This window comes from Ursus maritimus, unplaced genomic scaffold (assembly GCF_017311325.1).
Source record: "Ursus maritimus isolate PB19 unplaced genomic scaffold, ASM1731132v1 scaffold_16, whole genome shotgun sequence".
NCBI lineage: Eukaryota > Metazoa > Chordata > Mammalia > Carnivora > Ursidae > Ursus > Ursus maritimus.
Genome location: NW_024424008.1, coordinates 11181689 through 11201450, shown reverse-complemented (window position 1 = coordinate 11201450; position 19762 = coordinate 11181689). Strand labels below are relative to the sequence as shown.

The window sequence follows — 19762 nt, the reverse complement described above, 5'->3', positions numbered from 1 at the left end:
CCATATATGAGGCACTCCTTGGGCAAGAGCCCTGGGAAGCTGACAGGCAGCTGGAGCTGGAGTGTTACCATGGGGCCTGTGGTGGGAATGGGGGCCCCCCAAGCCAAAGTTCCTTGGAGAGCTTGACATCTAAGACCCTGGTGCAGCAACCTTAGGATCCACAGAGAGACAGTGAGTCAGCCTGGCACAGCCTGGCACAGCATGGCAGGTGGGTCCTTGGGAAGCTGCCTGAAGGAAGGCAAGAAGAGCCAGGCTGGTGGGGGGAACAGAAGGTGACCTTTGGCTACAGGAGTTGAAGGGGTCCTGGCTCTAACAGGAACCCTCCCTCTTCCTTCCTGGGGTTCTTACTAACTTTTTTATTTTGCTCATTTGTCTTTTAATGCAGCCAAAGGCAACTTTATCTTTTTGGGTTCTGATATTATGAGTTGATTAATTCAATAGGCTTGGCTCTATGAGCCAAGCAATCTGTGCGTAATCATTGGCATCCATCCCCTAGAGTTTAAAAATACAAATGGTTTTCCCCAGGAGGATGTTGAATTAACCCATTGTGCTGGAGGTGGGAGCGCTGGCAGCTCACACACTCCTGGGGGAAGGGCTGAGACATGGGACGTTCCTGATTTTTACTGACAACTAGAGCATTAGAGCTGAATGATCTTTGGAGACCTACACATCAAAACTAAGCCCCTCCGTACAGATGGGAAAACCAAGGCACAGAAAGGGGTGTGGGCTCTGTTCCACAAGTCAGCAACAGAGTAGCTCCAGGCCTGAGTCTCCTCTGAGTCCCTGCATGTCATCAGCTGTAGGCTTCCCGGGACCTGAGTGTGGCCAGCAGGACTGTGGGGCCAGGGGAACCTGTTGCTGCTTTGTGGGACTGAAGAAAAGCCATATGCCTTCTGTACCTCAGTTTCTCTATTTGTACACAGAAGAGTAGGTTTAGATGTTTAGCTCTTCAAGGATCCTTCATCTGTGATGTTCTAGGTGTTTGAGAAAAAGGCGATTTTTGTCTTGGGTTGGGAGGTAGGAAGCCAAGCTCCAGTTCCAACACAGCCCTGACTTTTGGCGAGAGCTCAGACACATTGCAGTTCCCCCAGAGTCCGTTTCCTCCTCTGAAAAAGAGGGTAAAATGTCTCTTTTGGGGCTCCTGAGAGGACAAGGCAAAGTAGTAGATCACAGGTGCTTTAGAAAGTACAAATTAGGGGGAGAGGCAGCTGTCATTAGTATCATGCATGTATGCTTACATTTCCAACCGGAGACAATTAGCTCTCTGTGAGCCCAGAACAAGCCCAGCTGCTCCGGGGGGCGGGGGGGGGGTCCATCCCGAGGGCTGGGGATGCTAGGAGACATCATGACAGAAGAGCAGGGAGGGTGCAGAGTGCTCCTCAGGGGCTGGCAGGAGAGCAGCCCTCCCCAAGTCCCTGAGCCCAGAGCTGGGAGAACTATAGCCTCATGGGCCTGAAGGGCTCCGGGTTGGCCAGCGCTGCCAACTGGCTACTTTCACAGATACGGAGCTTGAGGCCGCAAGGGGGTCAGGGGCAGGAGTGCGACTGAAACTCAGACCTCCACCTCCCTGTCCAGCTCTTTCTATACCGCAGTACTCCTGCCACTCCTCAAAGATCCCAAGATGGCGATGATCGTGGTGGTGGCGGTGCTGGGGCTGATGATGACCGTTTCAAGTAAGTACCCACTTACTTCTGTTTAGCAAGTGCTATTTACCACCTGCTTACCTCCCTACCACAATGACATCCCCATTGTAGATACTCAATGCATTTTAGTTTTTGCCACAAAATCTGCCAGATAGCTATTGTCATCTCCACTTTGCAGACGAGAAAGTTAGGAGGCCAGAGAAGTTAAGCGTCTCTCCAGGGTCAGGGACAAGTGAGTGATAAAATCAGGGTTTATTCCGCTGTGTGATTCCAAGGACCTTCTTTATTTCTCTGCACTGCACATAATTTCTTTTTTTTTTAAAGACATATTTATTTATTTGAGAGAGAGAGAGAGAGCTCACATATGAGCAGGAGGGGGAGAGGGAGAGGGAGAGATACTTTCAAGCAGGCTCTGTGCTCACATGGGGCTCGATCTCAAAACCCTGAGATCACGACCTGAGCTGAAACCAAGAGTCAGACATTTAACTGACTGCACCACCCAGGAGCCCCTAGAACATAATTTCTAAGGACCTCCTCTGCACAGACCATTGCTGTTGGCACTGAGAAGGCATCCCCTCACTCTCCTGACCTACACTTCCAAGCGTAGGCTGCTTCCAGCTTGCCTCCCCTGGGAAGCCCTCCATGAGCTCACAGAACCTCCCTACTGGTCCTGCCTGTTGCCTGCACTTGTGGTCAGCTCTTCTCTTGGCTGGAACCTACCTCTCTACTGGCCTGACAGTTTCTTAAGGGTGAGATTGGATTTTATACCTTCCTGGGGCACCCAGAGTGGAAAGTTGCAGGCTGCACGAAATGGGTGAGAGGCCTTGGCTGAGGGGCGTGGCTGGGGAATGGGCCATGACCAAGCAGACGTGGCAGGGTTGCAAGGTGGACATCGAAGTCCTGGGACAGTGGGATAGAGTGTGTGGGGGGGTGCTCTAGTCCAAATGTCCTCATCAAGGAGGTCCTGTGTGGGATGGAGGATGAGTGGGAGAGACTTGTCCTCATCCTGGCTCTCCGCCAACTCCATTCAGTCTCCCTTATTTTCCTCATCTGTGCTGTGGAGATAGAAAGAGCTTTGTCTGCACAGGGCTGCGCGGACTAGAGAGGGGACTGTGCACATGCATTGTAAACCCACTTGCTACAAACACGCTCACGCTATAGGGCCCCAGAGTCCAGCAGAGTCAAGTGCTGGCAGATGGTGCTAGGCTTGAGGGGATGCGGCGGGGGAAGCTCAGAGGGGCACCGGGAGAACCGGCCCACCTGGGATGATGAGTGCAGGAAACAAACAAATAATAGGTTGAGAAAAGCAGGATTTATGGAACACCTAAGTACCAGGGACCGTGCTAAGTGCCTCATGTCATGCCACTTAATCATCACAGTCCCTCCATATGGTAGGCTTTGTTTCCCACATTTTTACTGAAGAGGGAACTGAGGCTCAGAAACCTCAGAAATTGGTCTAGGGCAACACAGAGGGCAAGCAGTGAGCCAGGGCTGGCCAGCTCTGACTCCGGAGCCCACACTGAGGGACTGAGCTACAGCCAGGACTGCGCGGGCATCACCAGGCTGTGAGTCAGTCTCGAGGAGGATGTTAGGCCCCTAAAAGGGGGGACAGTCTTCAGACATGGTGGGTCCAAATCACTCGTTTTATAAATGAGGAGGCTGACGTTCTGGGGAGCAGGACTGTCTGCTTCAAAATCATGCAGGGAGTAACGGCCAAAAGTACTAGAAAGCAAACTTTATTCTTGTCCCCCTTTCCCAGGACTTACAGAGGGGCTTGTACCCTGAAGGTTGGTGCTGGGTGCTGCCCACGGGAAGATGTGCCTGTCCTCCCAGGGCCCATGGGGGGCCACCGTCAGTCATCCAAGGACAGCCTTTTTCCCTCCCCCTCTCTCTGTGGTGCTTTGGGGTGCCCTCCTGTGGGCTGGCTCCCTTCTGGATCTGGCCCTGGGGGCAGGGACCTTCACCTTAGGGGTGCTGGGTCCCTGGGACTGTGACCCCATCTTTGCCCAGGCCCTCCCCAGTGTGGCTGCCCAACTGGCCGTGGACCAAGCCAACCAGGACTCCTCACTGGTGCTGGGCTCGAGGCTGGTTTCCGTGGCCCTTCCCACAGGCTGTGACACCCCTCACGCCCTGGCCACTTTTCTGGCCCACAAGAATACCGTAGCTGCTTTTGTGGGCCCTGTCGATCCTGGTTACTGCCAAGCAGCAGCCCTGCTGGCCCAAGGCTGGGGCAAGACCCTCTTCTCTTGGGCGTGCGGAGCTCCAGAAGGAGGAAGAGAACTAGTGTCCACCTTGCCGTCGGCTGCCCACGTGCTGCTGTCTATCATGAGACACTTTGGCTGGGCGCGCGTGGCCATCGTGTCCTCCCACCAGGACATCTGGGTGGCCACAGCCCGGCAGGTGGCCATGACTCTCAGGACACATGGGCTGCCTGTGGGGCTGGTGACCTCTCTAGGACCGGGAGAGCAGGGGGCCACAGAGGTCCTGGAGCAGCTCTGCAGTGTGGACGGCCTGAAAAGTAAGTGTACCTGGGTGCCTTCCTCCGGTGGGCAGTGGGACTTCGGAGGGCTGTGAAGACCCTGGCCTGAGCCCTTGACGACAGCCCTGCATTTCGTCTCACAGCAGCCCTGTGAGCTAGTCCCGTTGAGCTCTGCACTTTGCAGCTCAGAGAAGGTATGTAACTTGCCGAAGTCACACAGCTGGCAAGCGGCGCAGTCGGGTTTTGAGCCTGGATTCAAGCGTTGGTTGTGGAGTGGGAGCCCAGAGCTGCCTGGCTTCCTGCCAGGGCCGCTGGAGGACAGGAGAGAGTAGCAGTGCTTGAGCCTGGAAAGGCGGTGAGAGTCAGAATGGCTTTTTTTTTAAGATTTTATTTTTAAGTGATCTTTACACCCAACGTGGGGCTTGAACTTACAGCCCCGAGATCAAGAGGCACACACTCCACGGACCAGCCAGCCGCTTCTGGTTTATCAAGCCCCTGCTGTGCCGAGTGCTGTCTCACGTGGGGAAACAGGACCCACCAGGGGGCGGGTCTCTGGGGACAACGATGTGATGGAGAGACAGGTATAGAAGCAGGTGGTCGTGACAGAGAGGTCAAGGCCATCCGAGGGTGCCGGGGCTTGGAGAATCAGAGGAGGTTTAGGGCTGGGCCCTGGGGGTCTGAGGCTTCCGGGAGGAGGCGGCACTTGCCTGTCGGCTCAGGAGAGGCACGGTGGGTAGACCGAGGCAGAGGCGGCGCCTGGAACACAGAAGAGCCCTTGAAGTTAATCTAGACTGGGCTTATTTCAAACTGTGACTTGGGGCCCATCATGGTCAAGAAACTCGAATCGAGACTAGCAGTACAAAAAAAGAAAGAAAGAACGGGACAGAAAGAGAGAAGAACGGAACTGAGTAGAAGAGGGAACCTAGAATGGGACAACGGGGGCAAGCACGAGAACGCTTTGCAGGCGGCAGGGGAACTGAAACTCCCGGTAGCTGCCGCATTCTCCACCTGAGCGAGCTGGAGGCCAAGCCTGAGGAGGGCGGGTGGGCGGCCCCTGAGCAGGTGCGGCTGCCCTGAGAGCTCGTGCCCGGTGCACAGGGAGCCCCGGCCCAGGTGTGCCCGCGCCCGGGAGCGGCAGGACCTCACTTCTTGGAGCCCTGGTCTTCCAGTAGGTGGAATGGGGATGATGACACCCACCTCGCAGGGTCCTCAAGCAGCAGCTGCTCACGGCTGAGTGCACCGTAAACACGCCGTTCAGCCAAGAGTCACCGAGCGCTGCCCCGGGCCCGAGCCTGGCTGGGCTCTGGGGAGGTGATGGGGAGAGGGTGCCCAGGCCTCAGCGGGGAGCAGCTCCGGTCTGGTGGGAGCTGCTTCGCTTGGGGGTAGGAAGGGCTTCACAGAGGAGGTGACGCCAGGGCAGGGCCTGAGAAGAAGCTGATTGCAGGCAGCGATGAGGAGGAAGGCGTTCTAGGCAGAGGGACGAGCTACTGCAAGGGGATGGAGGAATGGATGGGACTAGGGGGATGGACAGCTCAGTTCTGTGTGGCCGGAGCATGGTGGCAGGTGGTGGGGGACACCTCGTCAGACTCCTTCTCCAGCCCTGCTGCAGAGTTTTGAGTTCCAACCAAATTGCCAGCTTTCAGGAGCCAGGAGGCAGAGTGGTTCAGGGCATATTCTCGGGGGTCAGATAGCCAGAGTCACAGTCCTGGCCCCACCTCTTACCAGCTGTGTGACCTCAGCAACTCACTAAACCTCTCTGTGCTATAGTGTCCTCATCAGTGACGCGAGGCTAATAAACCCCCTCCATCTCAGTCCACACTTCCTCCCAGGTTGTGGGTATCAGCTTTCCCCTGTGGCCAGCTGCAGAACAGTGTCCCCAACTTATCAAACAAAGGGTTTTTTTGGTTAGAAGCCAGAACAAACACGGGACCAAAGGGATGGGGCAAAGGAAGCCCTGGTTCTGTTTCTTCCCAGTCCTAGTGTGTGAGTGTCCTCCCCCCTATGCTGGGACAGGGAGTAGGTAGCTTGTGGCCCATGGCCCACACAGCATGGCCACCCAGGGGCTCAGCAGAGCCTAGGGCTCCAGGCTCTGGCTTCCACATGACCAGGGCCTCAGGCGCAAGCAAGGAGACACCAGCCTTCCTGGGAGGCTGTTTTCCTGGATTTTCTAGAGAAAGTGATTGCAGCAGGAACCTGAGGGGTGGCCCTTTGTTGGCTGAAGTTGTAGCCCTGGTCAGGGACCCAAGTGGAGAAGAGAGAAAAGATACAGGGGACCCCTACTTTGGATAGACGTGTGAGACCCTTGCCTTGGGCAGGGGCTCTCTTCTGTCCTGGGGGCCTGGGGAGGAACCTGGCTGCCTTATCACCAAGGGCCTATCTCCTTCTCGGAGGCAAAGAGGCATGTGCTCACTGTAGGGAGCGGACCTGAGAGTTACGAGCGGCTCTCCCGGGCCACAGATCCTGGGCCGTGGGCAAGGCCTGCAGACACAAGCCTGCCCCTTCTCCCCCTCACCCCCCCACCCCAGTTGTGGTGCTGTGCATGCACTCGGCGCTCCTGGGCGGCCTGGAGCAGAGCGCCCTGCTGAGCCGAGCGTGGGCCCGGGGCCTGGCAGACGGGAGGCTGGTCTTCCTGCCCTACGATACCATGCTCTTCGCCTTGCCCTACCGGAACCGCTCCTACCTGGCCCTCGGCGACAGCGGGCCCCTGCAGGAGGTCTATGACGCCGTGCTCACCATCAGCCTGGAGTCCGGGCCCGTGGATCAGGCCTCTGAAGCTGCCAGGGCCAGTGGAGAGGTGGCCATGCACTTGGACCCAGAGCAGGTGGGTCCATGCAGGCCCACACAGGGCCCGGAGTGCGGGGCTGCGGGCCGGTTACACGCGCTCCTCACCCGCTCTAGGCCTTTCTGGCCTTGGCCAGCTACCCACCTGGCTGCTCAGCCCCACCTCCACTGTGGGCCCGTGACCTGTCCCTTACTGGGCAAAGTGTCTCTGCCTAGTCCCTAGGTACGCTCTCCATCTCTAGTTCCCTCTCTCCCTCCCTCTCGTCCGTGTGTGTGTGCACGTGCTGGCTTGTGTGTGTGTGTCTATTAATCGCTCTTGGCCTGCTTCATCAGTTCTCCCTGTCTTGTGACTTTCTGCTTCTATTTCTCTATCTCCAGCTCAGCGCCTGCAATTTCCATTTCTGGCCCAGCTGCTCTTCCTCTCACAGACATTCTCCCTCTTCTTCGTCCGCATTTGCCTAGCAAACGTGCAGATCAGTAGGAGGGATGTTGGGGTGCGGGAGAATGGGAAGGTTTGCTGCAGTCGCTGCTGTGAATCTGAGAAGTGCTGGGGGAGGGTCGTGCTGGCTCCACTTTGCGCATAGGGCTCCGCAGCTCGAGTCCCCCGTGGGATGTCTGCTTCTTGGTGACAAGAAGGCAACAGTGTCTGGAGGTGGTGACGGGGATGCAGATGCTGGGGGAGGGCCTTACAACGAGACATTCATCTGACAAATGTGAATTGGGTCCCTCTGCTGTGCCACTGGGCCAGGCGTCAGGGACACGGTGGTGAATCAGACAGACCTGGCCTTCAGCGAGCTTCCATTAGGGCGAGACAGATAATACCCAAGCAACCGTATAACCAAATCCAAATCGTGGTAATGTCGCCAAGAGAAGGAAGCAGGATAAAGTGACAGAGAGCGGTCAGGATGGAGCAGTGGGCAACAGGAGTTGGGACAGGCAGGGAACCCCACTGCGAGGAGGCGGCACGGGAGCTGAGTCCTGCATGGCAAGGAGGCAGCCAGGGTGCGGGTCTGGGTGAGGAGCGTAAAGTCCTGGAGGCAGAGTGAGCTTTGGAGGCTAGAGAAACAGGCAGAGGGCATGGAGAGGCTGGACTGTCACGGAACGTGGGAGCAGGGGTCCGAGATGAGCTTGGGGCTGGGCCATGTGAGACATTTTATGCCGGTAAAGGAGTCTCAACTTATGGGACACTAATGGGAAACTATCAGTAGGTTTTAAGTAAGAAATCATTGATTTTTTTTTTTAAGATTTATTGTAGACAGAGAGAGAGCACGAGCGGGAGAGGCAGAGGGAGAGGGAGAGAAAATCTGAAGCAGAATTCCGTGCTGAGTGCAGAGCCCGCCCTGGTGCTTGATCCCATGACCCTGAGACCATGACCTGAGCCGAAACCAAGAGGTGGCCACCAACGACTGCACCACCCAGGCGCCCCTTGATTTATGGTTTTCAAAAAGATCGCTTTGGTTGCCCAAGTGGCCTGAAGAAACGCAGATGAAGCAAGGAGGCCTTTAGGAGGCTCCTGTGTGGGCCGGGAGAGCAGTGAGGGCGCCTGGACCCAGATGGCAGGAGCGGAGGGGGTGAGGAGTCAGTTGGGTTGGGAATAAGTTCTGGAATAGAACCAAGAAGATTCAAAGATGAACTGGAAGAGAGAAAGAGAGGAAGCGGGAATCAAACCTGGACTCGAGACACCAGGCATTTCCCAGATTGGGGGTGGGGGGAATGTCTGTGCAGCAGAAGCAGACAGAAGCCTTGAGGAACAGGAGTTCTGTTTTGGACATCTCAGGCAGGTTTGAGGTGCCCTGGAGACGTCGGAGTTGGTGGCGGCCACGGAGACCACGCCACCACTGAGTGGGGACTGAGGTCAGGGTGGGACCACAGGGAGGGCTGTGTTGGGGCCAGGGTGGGGGTGATAATCTGTACGATTGTGGCTGGCAGGGCTCAGAGATGTCTGGGAGTCTGTGACACGGGGTTATGGAGTTGAGGGACTGTCTCTTTCACAGGTGTCCCCGCTCTTCGGGACCATCTATGATGCTGTTGTCCTGCTGGTCCACGCCCTGAACCGCTCTCAGAGCCGTGGTGCCGGCCTCTCCGGGGCCCACTTGGGGGACCATATGGGGACTCTGAACGTGGCTGGTTTTAGCCAGAGGATCCGGACGGATGAGAAGGGCAGGAGGCTGGCTCAGTATGTCATTTTGGACACAGATGGTCGGGGAAGCCAGCTGGTCCCCACCCACATTCTGGACACAGGCACGTGGCATGTGCAGTCCCTGGACAGGGCCATACACTTTCCAGGAGGGGCCCCTCCGGCGCGTGACTCCAGCTGCTGGTTTGACCCCAATATGCTATGTGTGAGAGGTAATTTATCATCCATCTATCTGTTCATCTATCCATCCATCCATCCATCCATCCATCCATCCATCCATCCATCTGTCCATTCATCTTTCCATCCATCCAATGCATTTTCCTCTTCCTGGAGTGCTCCCCACCTTGCCTGGTTAAATCCTACCTGTCTTACCTGTCAGGGCTGGGGGCCCCTCCCCCGTGCTCCCCACAGCTCCTGGGTGAACTGCTTTATGTTCCTAGGGTGTGTGTCCCGCACTGGGGAGGACCAGTGTCATCTGTTCCCCAGACTAGCAGGTAGCTCGCGAAGCTACCTTCACCCAATTGTTTCTTTGCCGCTTCTCTTCCGCAAATGCTGCTGGAGGGCCTCCCACGTTCCAGGCACTGTGCACAGCCGCAGGGATACAGGAATGAGTGAAATGATGTCCCTGCCCTCATAGAGCCGAAGTGCTTGAAGACCAGCCCAGGGCCTGCTTTCCATGTCTGGTGGCAGAGACAAGGACAGAAAACAACACAACAGTGTGATCAGAGCCATGAGTGGGGAAGCCAGGGGCTGACGGAGCCCAGAGGAGACCCTCCTCCGTCATCCCTGGCTCACACGCTTCACCGTCTAACAGATTTCAATTCATTCATTCAACAAATCCATCAGCCAACATTTACTGAGCATCCACAGGGTCCTACGCTCGGTGCTGAGAGTTGAGGATGTGAGGGCAGATAAGAATCCTGCTCATGGCCAGCACCCATGATGAAGCTCCCAAGTAACAGGGAACAGGGTAGGGCAGGTGCTCTGAGACAGGGCTCTGCGAGGGGACGCCAAGGGGGGTGGGAGCCTGAGCAGCAGCACCGGCCACAGGATGTGTCTTCTCTCCGGGATCCAGAAATGGCCACTCACACTCTAGCCCAGGATTGCCACGATTGGCTCCAATACAACTGATCAGACAGCGTGGATTGAGAGACCAGACAGCAGGGCTTTGGGGGCAAATGTACTTAGGGTTGCAGCTCAATGCTGCTGCTGACTAGCTGTGTGATCTTGGGCAAGTTGCATACCCTCTCTGGGTCTCCATCTTTCATGTGTAAATAGGAACAAAGACTTAGGACCCTCAACGACTTGTCCTTGCACAGGGGCCAGGCAGAGCCCAGCAGCAAGGCTTGTACTTCGAGGAGATGGGAAGGGGCTGTGAGGTCACAGGTTCTCAGTGAAAACCACTCCCCCAGGGAGCACCTAGGAACCCCAGGACTGGCTGGACTTGTCCTGTCCACGGCTGGCTTCTCTGCTGTCTGAGTCTCAGGGGTCTTGTTGGCAAGAGGACGTGCTGCGTTCTTTGTTTTCTCTGATTATCTCTGTCTTGAAATATTAACCTTAGAGATTCATTCATCCACCTCTCCTTTCAGCCTCCGCCGTATTCCTTGACTCCCTTTGGCAACAAGATTCCTCGAAATGGTGTCCATGCTAAGTGGATTAAATGTCATTTCCCCTCTTCTCTTGAATCCTCTCCACTGATTCTCTCCACCACCCTCGTAACAGAAGCAGCCATATCGAGGCCCCCAGTGGCCCCCACGGGGCTGAGGCCCAGGGCCAGCTGTCAGTCTGTGACTTGCTCGGCCAGGGAGTGGTCAGCTCCACTCCCTCCTCCCTGCTGCTCCGCTGCGTTCCAGGCTCCCCTGCTCGTGCTCCTTCTCTGGCACCTTTTCTGTTCTCCTGCTGTGCTGACCTGTGACCACCGACTCCTGTGGGCTCGGTGCTTGGAGATTTTCTGGGTTCGCTCCGCGCTCACTCCCTTGGCGTCTCACCCATTCTTGTGGCCCCCACATTGCGGTCTCCAGCGTTGCTGGCTCCTTGTTGCCCGACCTCCTGCTGGACATGTCCAGTAGTCAGATGCTACCTGGGTCTAGTCGACATCTCAGACTTGATGGTATCTGAACTTGAACTCCCAGTCTGTCCCCCAACCTGCCTCCCATCATCTTCCCCATTGCAGGTAATGGGACCCCCAACCTCCCAGAGGTGCAGGAACCCTCTGTCTCCTCACATCCCCCTTCTGGCCCGTCAGCACGCCCTGGGGGCTCCATCTTTAGAATTTGTCCAGAAGCAGAGCCGTTCATCACTCACTGCCCCCACCCCGGGCCAGGCCCTCAGCATCTCTCACTGGATCGCTACCCGCTTCCCCCTTGTCCTTGTACAACCTGGCAGGTTGGCGGATCCTTTGGAAACATAATCAGACCTGGCATACCCCCAGCAGGTCCTGCAGAGCCTCGGCCTCACCCGGAGTCACGTCGGAGTCCTGGCCTCAGACTTCACATCACCCCGGCCCCCTCAGCTCCTTGGCCTGGCTTCCTCCCCCTCTGCCCTGCTCTCCCTCCATCACACTCCCGCTTCAGAACCTGACCACTTGCTGCCCCCTAGGCCTAGAACACTTTTCTGCCGCAGGCTGTATGCTTGCTCCCTGGTCTCCTCCAGATTAAGACTCAGAGCTTAGGCCCTCGGAGCGTAGGCGAGAGCCGGGATGGTGCGGTGGCTAGAAGCCCGGATGCCAGAGCAAAACCGCCTGGGTTTGAATCCAGGTTCTGCCACTCACAGACCGTTACTTCTCTCTTTCCTCTTCTACAAAATTGTGATCATGACCAGAGGTCATGTGCAGAATAACTGAATTGAAATACATAATAGCGTCAGAATCAGTGCTTCATGCAATACAAGAGTATAACAGATTGCAAGGTATTTGCTGCTATGATGACGACGGACTTAACTCAGACTGGGGGTCTCAGCAGGGGGCGGACAGCAGTGCTCAGTCTTCCAAGGAGAGAAGGACGGGAGGAGGCAAGGCAGGACGAAGGGATGGTCCCCTTCCTGCGGCAGCAGAGGTCAGTGTCCCTTCTCCAGGACGGGGATGGGCATTTAGCTCCTTGCCAGCCCAGGCTGCTGCGGGGTTGCCCACGGCAGCCCTCCCAACCTTGCCCAGTGATCCTTAGCACCTCTTTATCGCCAACTCCTGACATGAGGGCTGGAGATTTTTGGTTCAGTGTAAGGAGGGCTCTCCAAACAGTCAGAGTGAAGGACAATAAGACTGGCTGCCAAAACAGGTAGTGAGCGGCTCATCGCAGGGGGAAATGTAAGATGTAGGACAGCAATTGAGAGGGATACAAAATTTTTATTCAGCATCTGCCCCATCCAGGTCCTGTGTTGGGTGCCAGGGACAGTGAGCTGAATAAGACACAGGCCCTGCTATCCAGACACTCTGTCTAGTGGGAAGGGACCTGATATGCCAGGAGACAAAAGACCATAGTGTGATCAGGACCATAATGGCATCTGAGCAGGGTCCGTGGGGACCTGGGGACAGGGAGCCCCAGAACCCAGACAGAAATGCTTGAAATCAGTATCTGTGTGTGATGACCAGTCAACAGATAGGACTTTCCCACTTGGAGGCCATTCTGAGCCTCATCCCTGGAGAGGGTCTGGGGAGGGGTTTCTGTTCCCATTTCCCAGAGGAAGGCCAGGGAGGAGGTGCAGGGGCTGGGGGAAGGGGGCTGCCGTCCTTGCGCAGTTGTTACTGTTAGGACTCACATCCGCTCTGCTCCCCCACAGAAGCACAGCCCCCGGGCAGCCTCCTGGCTTTTGCTCTGGCCTGTCTCCTGGTGCTGGCCGGCGGGGCCCTCACTTGCCTCATCAGGTGAGACTGTCTGCGCCCGAGCCTCATTCTGCCCCTCGGTGCCCCCCACCCCACAGGGCCTCTCTTCTGTAGGCACAATCCTGGCAACCCATAGGAGACTTTCCTATCCTCCATTCCAGCACCTCAGGACTGCCCCTCCCTCCTAGAGGCTCGGTCAGGGCCCTGTCGAGGCTGGGGTGCCTCCCGAAAAAGGTCCATTTGAAAGTTGGGGAAGAAGCCTGCGACCTCACGCACGACTGTGCCTCGCTGAGCTTTAGGCTATGAACGTGGACAATGAGGGCTTGACCAGGAGGATTCCCTGGGCTTCTTCCTGGGTTGAAAACAATTCTTCCTGGGTCTGAAGTCCTCTGTGTTCTCTGAGCCTCAGCCACATCTGGAAGGGGTAGCTGTGTACCCCCACCCCTCACCCCAGGCTCTGATCACCCCAGAAAGCCTCCAGGCAATTTGGGAATTTGCAGGCTAGGGACCAGCAAGCATATCGAGCCAAGGGATGAGCCTTGAACTGGGGCCAAGGCCTCTGTAGGAGGAAGTGCTCCGCGGTGCCCTCCCAGCTCAGCTGGGACTGCTGGGGACACAGGAAGAGGGCTTGAAGGTCAGCGCAGGTCCAAGGGGCCCGAGGGAGGTGGGAGTGATATGTGTGCCATCCCTGTGCCCTGCACTTCCTCTTCCCCCAGATCCGGAATCCAACAGCGGCAGCTGGTGCGCGGCCGCCACCGGGTCCTGCTGACAGCCCAGGAGCTCACCTTCATCCAACGGCCCCCGAGCAGACGGGTAGGTGGGGCAGGCACTGGGCTGGCGGGGCAAGCCCCGGACTGAAGCCTTGTCCAGACTCTTGACCATATCTGTCCCCTCCAGAGGCTGCACATGGACAGCGTGAGCGAATCAAGGAGTGTGGTGGATGGTGGGAGCCTGAGGTCGGTGGCCCAGGGATCAGCAAGAAGCCTGCCAGCCCCCCAGGAGCCCACCAATGTGGCCCTGTACCAGGTGAGGGCCTCTGCCACCCCACGTCCAGGTCTGAGGAGCTGCAGGGAGTTTGGGAAAAGCCGATGGAGCCTACAGCCTCTTGGACCTCTGTATGCCCTACTTCCATTATGGAGTGGAAAACTGAGGCTTGAAGAGAACCAGTGACTTTCTGGGGTCCCACAGTAAATCAGTGGCATGGTGGGAGGGGGAAGCAGAACTCCCAGCTCCCAGTTCAGCATGGTTTGTGATGTGACCTTGGGAAACAACCAGTTCCTGGCCACTTGGGCCTGGGCACTCCTGGCATGGGTCCACCCCAGGGCTTCTCTCAGCCCTGGGACCAGCCTACGTCACCCTCCTGCCTATTTCAGCAAGGGACAGTGCGATCCCAGGTCCCTGAGGCCCAGAGGCCCAGACCCCTGCCCCAGACAGCCGCTGGGCAGAGCCTCGCCACCAGCTGATAGCAAGGCTGCAAAGTCAGAGATTAGACCAGCAGGATTCTAAAGACACCGTGGCTTCTCAGGTTCTGTGTTCTCAAATTTGGCAATTCACTGATGCTCCAATTCTCATATTCCGTGACTCACGGTTGACGAGCTGGGCTAATTGCACAGGAAGCAACACAAGGCTCAAGCTCCTTCTGTCCCACCTTCTCTCCAGGGGAATCCCATCTTTTTTCTTTTATGCTGAAAGGAGGCTTTAATGATGTACACAGCGTGTGTTGTCCGCTCCTCTGAGTAGCGGACGGGCCGTGGGTGAGGCTGAGGGGGCAGAAACCCAGCAGTGACAGGTGACAAGCGGCTAAGGCTGTAGCTAGCTCTGGGTCAGGCCAGGGCGAGGACAGAGCTCCAGCCCGAAGCTTCCTTCACTCCCAGTCTCCCCTCTCCTACAGGCCCTGGATCACAGACCCCTCCCCCCCAGTCACTTCGCAGGCTTTGGGGTGTTGTGGGTGCCTGAGGCCTGCAGAGTAAAGCTGACCTTGAGACTGGGAGCTAACACGCTTTATATGCACCAATTGTTAGCCCTCCGGTGTGGGCGGGGGTCTCATCTTCGCATTACAGAGTTGGAACCCAAAGTCACTTGTCCAAGGTCACTGAGCTAGACAGTGGTGGAGTTAGGACTGAACTCGGGTCTGTCAGCCAAAGCCGGGCCCCTGGCCTTGCCCCACCAAAGCGAAAGTCTGACTTTGGTTCCTGCTGGCCAGGCTCTGCCTGGCTCGGAGCACACAGAAAGACTACGTTTATGGGGAAGAAGGCGAGGCTGAGAGACACTGAGGGACTGACCCAGGGTCACACTGCTGGGGACCAGCAAGTGAACTCTTGTTCTTCCTTGAATAGGGGGAGTGGGTGTGGCTGAAGAGGTTTGAAGCTGGCACTGCCCCGGAGCTGAGGCCCAGCTGCCTCAGCCTCCTGAGAAAGGTAGGGCTGCGGAGGGGGTGGGGGATGGGCTGCGGAGGGGGTGCTGTCAGGAGACCCCTAGTGGTATGGAGTGGTCCCCACTCAACGTAGAAACTTCTAGCCTCAGGAAGGAGTCCTTCCTGTTGTCACAATCGCTGTCCCGTGGCCGACCCCTCAAGCACCCTTACACACCATCACTGTCATCTTCACACACGAGCATGCCTAAAGTCACAGCACCACCCCAACATGGCGTGCACAGTCCCTTCCATCAGTATCATCAACACCCTCGAAGAACCTCATCCCGCGCCCTCCATCCCTCCACCCACCCACCCAGGTATCCACTGTGTACTGAATACCAAGTACGTGCCGGGCTGTGTGCTGGGTTTGGGGTAGAGGTGGGGAGAAGAGGGACGGGGCTCCTTCCTTCAGGGAGCTCCCGGTCACTTGTTCATCACTAAGCACATGAGCCCCTCCACCCCCAAGGCTGCCACCATCCTAAGAGGCACTGTGGGCTGGAGGACGGAGCACAGGACTTGAGTCAAGAAGGTCCTGGGGAGAACTCTGCCTCCATGAAATGCTTAGCTTTCCTGTAAAATGGAGCTAATCAAGTCCAGTCCCGGGGAATTATGAGGATTGGAGAGAACATATGAAATAACCTAGAACTGTCCCTGGCCAGCAGTGTGCCTTTGATAAATGGTGAATTTTATTATTATTATTTCCCACATGACCACGATCTGAAATCAAGTTTGGAGAGATTAAGTGACTGGAGGCGAGGGTAGGCATGTCCTAGTCGGCATCTTGCAACCAGAGCGAATAGATGTTTCTTAAAAGAAGAAGTCCTATATGTGGTCAAATAAGTTTGGAAATTGCTTGCGTTAGCCATCGGGCTTTTCAGAACCTTCAGTATGTTCTGGTTATCTGTGACTGTGTGACAAAATGTAGTGGCTTCAAGCAACAATCATTTTTATGATATTCTTGTGTGGGTAGGAAATTTGGGCAGGGCTCAGCTGAGCAAGTCTTTGGTTCTATTTGGCATTGGTTGGGGGTCACTTAATGGTATTTGGCTTTAAATGGGCTGTCAGGTTGGCAAACTATGGCACGCAGGCCAAACCAGGTCCACTGCCTGTTTTTATAGAAAAAGCTTTACTGGAACTCATATTCATTCCTTTACGTATTGTCTGTGTCAGCTTTTGCCCTCGGTGGCAGAGGTTAAGTATTTGTGACAGAGACTGTATGGGCTGCAAAGCCTAAAGTATTTACCAACTGGATTTTTACAGAAGAGTTTGCTGACCTCCAGTCCAGAGGGCCTAAAAAGGCTTTACTTACGCATTCGATTACTTACATGCTGGCAGGGCATTTGGAAGAGCGGGTTCAACCAGACCTGACTTTCCACTCTGTGTAGTCTCTCCACGTGGTCTCTCCAGCATGATGACTCCAGGTAGAAGGACTTCTTACAGCCATTCAAGTCCCCAACAGAGAGGGCTAGAAGAGACAGGAAGTAGAAGCTGTTAGTCTCCTAAGAGCCAGACGCAAAATGCAAAGACCACTTCCACCATGTTCTGTTGGTCACAGTCATCACAGAACTCACTCGAGGGGAAAGGACAGAGGTCCCACCTCTTGCTCTCAGGAGGGTCAAAGGATTGAGGCCATTCTCAACTCACCAGATATATTCACATGATTGTGACCTGTATTCAGGTGTCCCCCACTTAGTTGATCCTCGAACTGTTTTTGTGAGAAGGTCCAAACCAAACACGGCTTCCATTTTTCCTGCTTGAATAAATGTTAGCATTGCTGGTGGGGTTGGAGCTCTCTGACCTGCTGAGCAGCCATCAGGGAAGCTGTTTTCTTCTTGAGCCTGATCCCTTCTGCTCTTCTTCCTCTCCTCATCAGTCCTTGCGTCTTGGAGGGGACAGAATGTACACTTAGATTGGGAAACAAGCTTAGATGCCTATACCGTGGAGTTGGCTACAACTTACTCACTTATTTACCCATGACGTTTCCACTCAGTTTTTCACCTACTTGTTCATCCATCCATCATCTGTTCATCTATCTATCCATCCATCCACCCTCTACCCATCCATCCATCCATCATCCTTCCATCCATCTATCCATCCTCCATCATCCATCCACCCATCCATCATCCATCCATCATCCATCCATTTATCCACCCATCCAACCATCCATTTATCCTGCATGCATGCATCCATCTATTACCCATCCCTCTATTCATCCATCCATTCTTCTATCCATCCATTCAACATCCAACCAGCCATCCACATATCCATCCATCATCCATCCATCCAACCATCCATTTATCCATCCATCATCCATTCATCTATTATCCATCATCCATCCATCATCCATCCATCCATCCATCTATCCATCTTTCATCCATTCATCCATCCAACCATCCATTTATCCATCCGTCCATCCATGCATCCATCCATCCATCCACCCATCCAACGTTTCTGGTGACTGTCTGTGCTCTGCCCTGTGCTGGGTGCTAAATGCTGGAGGCCCAGATGTGGACTGTACCTGGTCCTGCCTTTGACAAGCGCCTGAGGGCTCTACTGTGCCCATTGCCCCAACAGATGCGGGAGCTGCGGCATGAGAATGTTGCTGCCTGCCTGGGTGTCTTTGTAGCCCCGGGGGTCAGTGCTGTAGTGCTGGAGCACTGTGCCCGGGGCAGCCTGGAGGACCTGCTGCGGAATGAGGCTCTGCGGCTGGACTGGACCTTCAAGGCCTCTCTGCTGCTGGATTTGATCCGTGTGAGAACCCTCCCCGGGTTTGGAGCTATGGGGGCCATGGGGAGGGCAAGGAGACAAGAGATGCTCAGATTTCCAAGACCTGGTCTCTTTCCACTTGGTCTAAGAAAAACCTGAACAGTGTGGGAAAAGGTGAGAGGAGGCAGGAAGGGTTTCTAGGGTCTGTGGGATTCTGAGAGGACCAGGGGCCCCTTTCATTCATCGCAGGCCTTTTGGACCACCACTATGTCCACCCCAGGGCATGCGGTATCTGCACCATCGGCATTTCCCTCATGGCCGCCTCAAGTCCCGAAACTGCGTGGTGGATGGACGCTTTGTTCTCAAGGTCACGGACCACGGTTATGCAGAGCTCCTGGATGTTCAGCGGGCTCCCCGCCCCCGGCCAGCCCCAGAAGGTCAGCTCAGGGGTGGGCAGGGGCCACCAGTAGGTTCTGAGGCCTCTGTTTAAATCGGATGCTTATGAGGCAGGGAGAGGGGGTGGATGTCCAATCCTTCAGCATTTCCCGTGGTGTGACCTTGAGCTGCCTCAGGCCCTTTGCCTGTGAATGGGGGAGAATGGAAGCACCTACGTCCTCCCGGGCAATGACGCCACATGTGCGAAGCGCCCGCCCACCGCGGCCCAGCCTGGTGCTCAGTGGGTGAGGACGGTGTGCCCTGCCCTGTGACCGCAGAGCTGCTGTGGACGGCTCCGGAGCTGCTGCGGGCGCCGGGGGCGCCGGGGCGGGGCACCCTCAAAGCAGACGTCTTCAGCATCGGCATCGTCCTGCAGGAGGTGCTGACTCGAGGCCCACCCTACAGCTCCTCGGGGCTCTCCGCAGAAGGTACAGCACCCCGTCCTCCTTCCTCGGCCTGTCCCCGCCTGGAGTCCCCATGTAGTGGGGGAGCCCTGTGGCCGTCGGGAAATCCAGGCCTGGATAGAACCACACAGGCGCACTTGCCTGGTTTGACCTTGAGAACTGAGTTTCTTTGGCTCAAGCCAGGCAGCCAGCGGCAGCCTTGCCAGAATGGCAGCTGACCAGCTCCGGGGCCGAAGACATTGGTTCCTGGGAGAAACCTCCACCGTCTTCTCTCTCTTCCGGGGTCATTGCCGTGTCTGCAGGTGCTCATGCCCTAATCACCCCTCTTGCTTACTGTCGTCTTCGTGCTCACGCAGACCTCAGTTTTCTCCAGCTGCTTCACTTACTACACAACCTTACACAAGTCACTTCCCCTCTCTGAGCCTCAGTTTTCTCATCTTTAAAATGGAGATGAAATAAAAAACGGGCCAGACATGTGGCCCACGTCAGATGTGGCTAGGCTGCTCACTATTGGGGGGCTTGCTTCTCTGCCCAGGTGGGGCTCCTTCAAGAACATCTCATCTCCTTCGAGGTGTGGAGGACTCTCACTCACACCGTCCCCATCATCGCCCGGTCTTAGACATGTTCTCTTCTGACCCCAGTGCCAGGGCCCAACTTCAGAAACGTTTCTTCCCCTTCTGTGTTCCCTGTCAGGGTGACCCAGACCCTGGGCTGTTTTAGCTGTCCCCCTGCTGCCTGTGTCCAGTCCCAGGGACCTGTCCCCACACACAGCCTGGCTTCTCAGCTGCAGTGCGGGGCAGCGAGGGAGCCGAGCCCACCACCCCCTCCCACCCCCAGTGGAAGATCTTTAACTCATGGGACGCCTGGCTCGCTTCCTTTCTCCAGCAAAGCACGGCTCAGTGAGTAATGAGCATTCCAGGCCCCAAATTTATGAGGTGGAGGAGTGG

At 56.1% G+C, this 19762-nt stretch overlaps 1 protein-coding gene and 1 long non-coding RNA gene across 2 annotated transcripts in view; one reads left to right on the top strand and one right to left on the bottom strand.

Annotated features, from left to right (window-relative positions):
- Window positions 1–3339: 3339 nt before the first annotated feature.
- LOC103678130 (guanylate cyclase D-like) overlaps window positions 3340–19762 on the top strand; it is a 38988-nt gene continuing 22565 nt past the window's right edge. The window contains exons 1-10 of the mRNA XM_040630876.1: window positions 3340–4161; window positions 6648–6943; window positions 8898–9252; window positions 12815–12899; window positions 13574–13670; window positions 13755–13883; window positions 15194–15274; window positions 17845–18021; window positions 18257–18413; window positions 18690–18839. Of these exons, the coding sequence (XP_040486810.1) occupies window positions 3459–4161; window positions 6648–6943; window positions 8898–9252; window positions 12815–12899; window positions 13574–13670; window positions 13755–13883; window positions 15194–15274; window positions 17845–18021; window positions 18257–18413; window positions 18690–18839 (2230 nt within the window). The 5' untranslated portion in view covers window positions 3340–3458. The remainder of the gene's footprint in view (window positions 4162–6647; window positions 6944–8897; window positions 9253–12814; window positions 12900–13573; window positions 13671–13754; window positions 13884–15193; window positions 15275–17844; window positions 18022–18256; window positions 18414–18689; window positions 18840–19762) is intronic.
- Window positions 9344–19762, bottom strand: part of LOC121102888 — a 58547-nt gene continuing 48128 nt past the window's right edge. Inside the window, exons 2-3 of the long non-coding RNA XR_005834991.1 lie at window positions 16596–16735; window positions 9344–9720 (exon numbers count right to left, since the gene is read on the bottom strand). This is a non-coding gene — a long non-coding RNA (uncharacterized LOC121102888). The remainder of the gene's footprint in view (window positions 9721–16595; window positions 16736–19762) is intronic.